Source organism: Dipodomys merriami, unplaced genomic scaffold, assembly GCF_024711535.1.
Source record: "Dipodomys merriami isolate MVZ:Mamm:240054 unplaced genomic scaffold, mDipMer1.0.p SCAF_497, whole genome shotgun sequence".
Classification (NCBI taxonomy): domain Eukaryota; kingdom Metazoa; phylum Chordata; class Mammalia; order Rodentia; family Heteromyidae; genus Dipodomys; species Dipodomys merriami.
Window position 1 is genome coordinate 364,104 of NW_027206065.1, and position 6,000 is coordinate 370,103.

The following is a 6,000-nucleotide window of genomic DNA, read 5'->3' on the forward strand; positions in this document are numbered from 1 at the left end:
TCAGTCATGGGGCCTGAACTTTGGGCCTGTCCCTCAGCTCTTCTGATCAAGGCTAGCACTCTACCACTTGAGCCACAGTGCCACTTCCAGCTTTATCTGTTTATGTGGTGCTGAGGAATTGAACCCAGGGCCTTATGCATGCAAGGCAAGCACTCTACCACTGAGCTACCTTCCCAGCTCCGTTTTTCTTTTTTTTTTGGAATAGGATCTCAGCTATGTAGCACAGCTGGCTTAGCACTGGGAAGCCTCCTTCCTCGGCCTCCTCAGTGGTAGGATTGCAGGCATGCACTATATGTGGCTTTCAGACTTTTTTCTTGAATAAATTATCCCCAGATTGCTGCAAGCTTTTATTTCCAGAGTTGTAAAAAGACTGATTCTGGCAATGTTTACCCACGTTCTATTCCTTTTGTGAAAGAATTTTTAGAGGTTCTGTTCTACCATTTTCACTGCCATCATTATACACTGTTCTGAAACAATTCAGTTTTGTCCATAAAAACACAAGATTTCAGCCTTCTTTTTTAAAAATGGAGAGGACCGGGGCATAACTCAAGTGATAGAGTACTTGCCTAGGATGCTTGAGGCCCTGGGTTCAATCTCCAGAACCCAAATTTCAGGAGAAAGAGAAGAGGGGTGAGGGGAAGGGAAGGGAAGGGAGGGGAAAAGGAAAAAAAAAAAAAGAGACGAAAACTAAGAGTTTAGAAGGCCCACCCCTTCACGCATAGCAACCTTGAGTAGAGCTCTCTGAACATTTCCATTTGCATTCTGCCTCAGGGTCTTTGTACTTACTGTTCTCTCTGCCTGAAATACTCTTTCACCAAATATGCTTTAGGTTCTTTCCCTACTTCTCAGTGGTCTGCTCACACAACACCTTTTTATATCTCCAGTGCTTATTCCTTCCCCAAACCTTGCTATCTCCATACCTTGCTTTTGTTTATAAGCTAAGCATTACTGTATGCTTTATATCCATTTCCAATTCCCCCCTTTAGAATGAGTTTCATTTTTTTTGTTTTGTTTAATTCTAGTGCCTAAAACTTAGCAGTGCTCAAAACCAAATATACGAATACAAATTTATATATACAGAACAGTGAATGGATACACTTAAAAATGGCTCCTAAGAAAAATGAGCCTGGAAGTACTTCAAGACAGCTGTGAGTCATACTTTATATTAATAGAGAAACAGAAAAACAGATTCAGACACCAAATCAAATATGTTCACTAGGAGTATAAACAGGAAGTTTAATAATGACATGGGAACACAGGCTGGCTGTGACATCAGAGCAAAAGGCAAGCAACAAAGGGACTTGTTAAAGTTACCTTTTCAAGGCCTTCCCTAGAAATTCAACCTAAAGTGAAAGCGCTCAGAGGAACTAAGTTATTTTGGTACTGTTTGGAATAGGGCGCTGAAACTTTGCTTGGTACTTTTCTCAAAGTATTCCAGGAGATTAGCCAAAACCATGTGCTGAAAATCTGCTGAGTGCCACAATCTTATTAATATGCAATGAGATTCTATTTCAGACAGCTGGTGATACTGGGCTACCAATCAGATTCAGGGTAAGGACATAATTATATAACTAAAGATACTTGAAAAAAATGGAAGAAAGACTGAAACTTTGCCATCACTTGAGGTTGGGAGTTTAAAGAGGAAGGAGGACAGGGAATAGTATTTCAAGAAGATTGTCTCCCAGGTTGGAGTGGAAAAGTACTAAGAGCTATGACAGGAAAGCAGGTCTATAAAGCTCGAGAGAAGCTGTTATTTGTCCCTCCCTCTCCCTCAGCTGAGAGCTATAAAGGGCTCTAAGAGGCTGAACTTGCTTTTTGTCCAGAGTCTCTTAAGGCAGAATCTGGAGACAATACAGCAGTTTGAGCAATGTCTGGCCCAGATAGTTAGATGAGCTGCAGAGATTTATACAGTATTTAAACTTAGTGATTACCAGTGATTGGAAAATGATTATTTTTAAAAAGGTAGATTGTGTACAAGCTATTTTAAGTACAAGCTATTTTAAGTTTATTAATAAACAGGAGTAAAAACCTTCAGGTAATTCCTGGACCTGGCAACATAGTTTAGTAGTAGAGGCTTGCCTAGCACATGCAAGACCCTGGGCTCCACCCCCTGCACAGCAAACCAACAAATTATGTACCTCCTGACACATTGAAAGAAAACCATTAGGGCTGGGAAGGTGGCTCAGTGGTAGAGCGCTTGCCTTGCATGCATGAGACCCTGGGTTTGATTCCTCAGCACCACATTAGCAAAAAAGAAAAAAGCCGGAAGTGGCACTGTGGCTCAAGTGGTAGAGCGCTAGCCTTGAGCTGAAGAGCTGAGGGACAGCGCCCAGGCCCAGAGTTCAAGCCCCACGACCGGACCCAAAAAATATTAAAAATAAAAAAATAAATAAAAGAAAACCATTAGACTAGGGTTTAGGGTGTAGCTCAAGTATAGAGCCCTTGCCTCTAATGTTATAAGGCCTGAGTTTGGTCTCTGTTACCACAAAACAAACAAACAAAAAAAAAAAAACCCTTAATTTACTAAATCTCAACAGTTTAAGTTTCTTTTTTTTTTTTTTTTTTTCCAGTCCTGGGGCTTGAACTAGGCCTAGGCACTGTCCCTAAGCTTCTTTTTGCTCAAGGCCAGCACTGTATCACTTGAGCCACAGTGCCATTTCTGGCTTTTTCTGCTTATGTGGTGCTGAGGAAGTGAACCCAGGGCTTCATGCATGCTAGGCAAGCACTCTACCACTGAGCCACATTCCCAGCCCCTCTTTTTTTTTTTTCTTTTTGTCAGTCGTGGGGCTTGAACTCTAAGCTTGAGAGCTGTCCTTGTGCTCTTCAGCTCAAGGCGAGCACCCTACCACTTGCGCCACAGCGCCACTTCTGGCTTCCTAGTGGTTTATTGGAGATAAGAGTCTCACAGACTTTCCTGCTGAGCTGGCTTTGAACCTCGAGATCCTCGGATCTCAGCCGCCTGAGTAGCTAGGATTATAGGCGTGAGCCATTGGTGCCCAGTTTACGTTTCATTTTTGATGGTGAGCTTGGAGAAGTTACATTACTCAGGAAGAAATCCTCTTAAGAAAGGAAATTCAACTACTGAAGAGCTTTCAGTAATTGTTAAAATATCCACATGCAGGTAGAGATGGGAAGGCCACCTCAACTACAGTTATTACTTAATTATTCCTGCTTTTGCAAGATGATTGACCCTTAAATGCTATCATAAACTGCACAGATTTTAGAGCAGAGTAGGGAGGGATTTCTGTTTCACCCAAATTCTATTTCTATCTCCAGATCACTCAGCTGCCACACATTTTGCATTTACAGCACCAGAAAAAAAAAAATCCATAAATAGTCCTAAACAAGATTGGATTAAATGGCAGCTAGAAACATTTGGGTTAGGTATAAAGAAACCTCCCTAAAATAAAGATAATGAAATTTGGCACTGTGGTACAAAAGACTTTTTCATTACTCTAGAAATATCACTCGCCTTTGGTCAAATTTACTATCCTAATTACAGACTAATGCACCTACCAGGTTTCCACCTCAGATCCAATAAGCCAAACTCTCCTCATGGAGGAACCTAGGAGTTTTTTTGGTCTTTTAAATTTTTGGTGCCAGTCCTAGGGCTTGAACTCTGGACCTGGGCTCTGTCCCTGAACTCTTGTTACTACAAGCTAGTTCTTATAGTACATGAGCTACAGCTCCACTTCCAGCTTTTTGTGGTTAATTGAAGAGTTTCACAGACTTTTCCTATGGGATGGCTTCAAAACCAGATCTTCAGATCTTCAGATCTCTTGAGTAGCTAGCATTACAGGTGTGAACCACCAGCACCAGGCAAGCCTGTATTATTTTTTTTGCCAGTCCTGCAGTTTGAACTCAGGGCTTGGACACTGTCCCTGAGTTTCTTTTGCTCAAGGCTCACGCTCTACCACTTGAGTCACAGTGCCACTTCCAGCTTTTTTCCATTTATGTGGTACTGAGGAATTGAACCCAGGGCTTCATACATGCTAGGCAAGCACTCTACCACTAAGTCACATTCCCAGCCCAAGCCTGTATTTTTAACAAGTCACCTCCTTTATGAAACAAGGAACTAAGTCTTGCTTCCAAGAATACAAAGCTACCTGAAGTAGAACAAAATAGTTGCATTGTCAAAGCTCATAGAATTCACGAACTTTATAGACCATGATGACAATTTGCCTTTTGAAGGTTAAAATGTATTTGTGGCTTTAAGTATCACTATCCTACAATACTGTGAAACGTGAAATTTATGCAATCACCTAAACTCAAAAAAAGAAAAGAATACAAAGCTATTCACCTTAGAAAGGAAATTATTTGAATGGAGGAAAGTGGTGAATTGAAACGCAGAACCATCTTGAAACTGAGAAAAGCTAGAATTTTAGGGGGAGAGATCACATGTGTCAGAGATCCTATGTGCCAGTGGCACATTTTCTGCTCCACCTTGCATTCAGTGGCAGCTTGTTCCAGAGCCTGCCTTCCCTCATCTCCTTGCCTTCCCAATACCCTCTTCTTTGAAACAAAACTTTTCCCAAAAGACTTCTTGAGACCCTGAGGTGTGAACAGGCTGTTCCCAAGAGTCCCTTCAGACTCCAAACTGCTCTGTCACCAATACCGCAGTGGCACCTAAAAATCTAGCCACTTACCCAGACTGGAGAGTCTTTTCAGCAAGCCAGCTTCTCGAATGGCAGCTGGGCCATATTCCACTCCTTTTTTTTTCTGTGAATCACACAAATAGCACGGTTAGATGTAAAGAAGACGGTGCTGGTATGTGTGTAGGGGGAACCACTTTCACAAAAACACAAAACCCTGCAATACTGCCCTTGGTTCCTAACAGATTGCTCTGCAAACCCATCAGAGCATCCATTGCCCCATACCATCTATGGAGCACTAAAGGTCTGATCCTTTCACCAAATTCTTCCACAGACCGATGAGAAACCACCCCCATGACTGAAATCACATTAGCCCTCGGAGACCCCTCTGGGGGGCTGGGGGCGGGGCACGGAGTCCCCACAGGAGGAGGACGGAGGTAGGTTAGCATCTGGTAGTGGGCGTGTGTGGCTGGGCACCCGGTCCCCCGGGGCGAGTGAGCCCCTCCTCGACTGCAGATTTCTTTCCCGGAGGCGAGAACAAAGCCCCTCGCGTCCTCCCACCGCTGGACCCGGAGCAGCGCCAGTTTCTTTCCCGGCTGATTCTCTCTCCGAAAGGAGAGTCCGAGCCTTGATCCCACTCACGCGCTACCCTCCTTTCGGCCCTTTCTGGCCGGGACGCGGGCGGATTTCGCCTGCATCATCCCGAACTCGGAGCCCCGGGCTCCCGCTTTCCGGGAGGCCGCGGGACCCCCGCCCTCGCTGGCGCTGACCTCCCCTCCCCACCATAAAGCGTGCCCTCCATCCCTTCCCCTCCTCCCCTCCCGGTGCCCAGCCGCAGGAACCCGCTGGCTCAGCTCTTCCCTCGGCCGCTGATCCCCATCCTCGCACCCCCAGCGCCGCGATCTCCGGGTTCTGGGTTGGAGGAATCCGGCCCTGCAGTCCGGGTCCCACCTCTCACCTGTCCCTGAGAGAAGGAGGCGCCGATCACAGCCACGGAGTGGACGGACTTCTTCCTGACCGAATGCACTTGAGTCCGGAGGGTACGCAAGAGGCTGCTCCGCACGGACACGACTGACAGCACCGGGAGCGCCATGACGGAGGTAACTCCCCGCAGCTCACCCGCGACTGAGCCGCAGCGCACGGCAGCACCGCTCACCTACTAGAGCGAGCCAGCCGCCTGGTGACGTCATCCCCGCCTCGGCCACGCCCCCACGCCCCCAACCAGCCCCCGGACACACCTTCCCGTAGGCTCCTCCCACTGTCCCCGCAGAGTCAGACACGCCCACGGTGGCGTCGTCCGCGGAGCTTGGGTTCTCTCTGAGAACACGCCCCTTCAGTGACGACACAAGGCTAGAATAAAGGGCTGGCCAATAAAAACACGGCACCGGGCCGACAGGTGTGTCCTCCT

General features: G+C 46.3%; 1 protein-coding gene across 1 annotated transcript in view; it reads right to left on the minus strand.

The window, feature by feature from the left end:
- The window catches only part of LOC138809390 (arginase-2, mitochondrial), a 30,923-nt gene extending 25,188 nt beyond the window's left edge, over positions 1-5,735 (minus strand). Inside the window, exons 1-2 of the mRNA XM_069995906.1 lie at positions 5,551-5,735; positions 4,647-4,719 (exon numbers count right to left, since the gene is read on the minus strand). Coding sequence (XP_069852007.1) covers positions 4,647-4,719; positions 5,551-5,685 — 208 coding nt within the window. The 5' untranslated portion in view covers positions 5,686-5,735. The remainder of the gene's footprint in view (positions 1-4,646; positions 4,720-5,550) is intronic.
- Between the last annotated feature and the right edge of the window lie 265 nt (positions 5,736-6,000).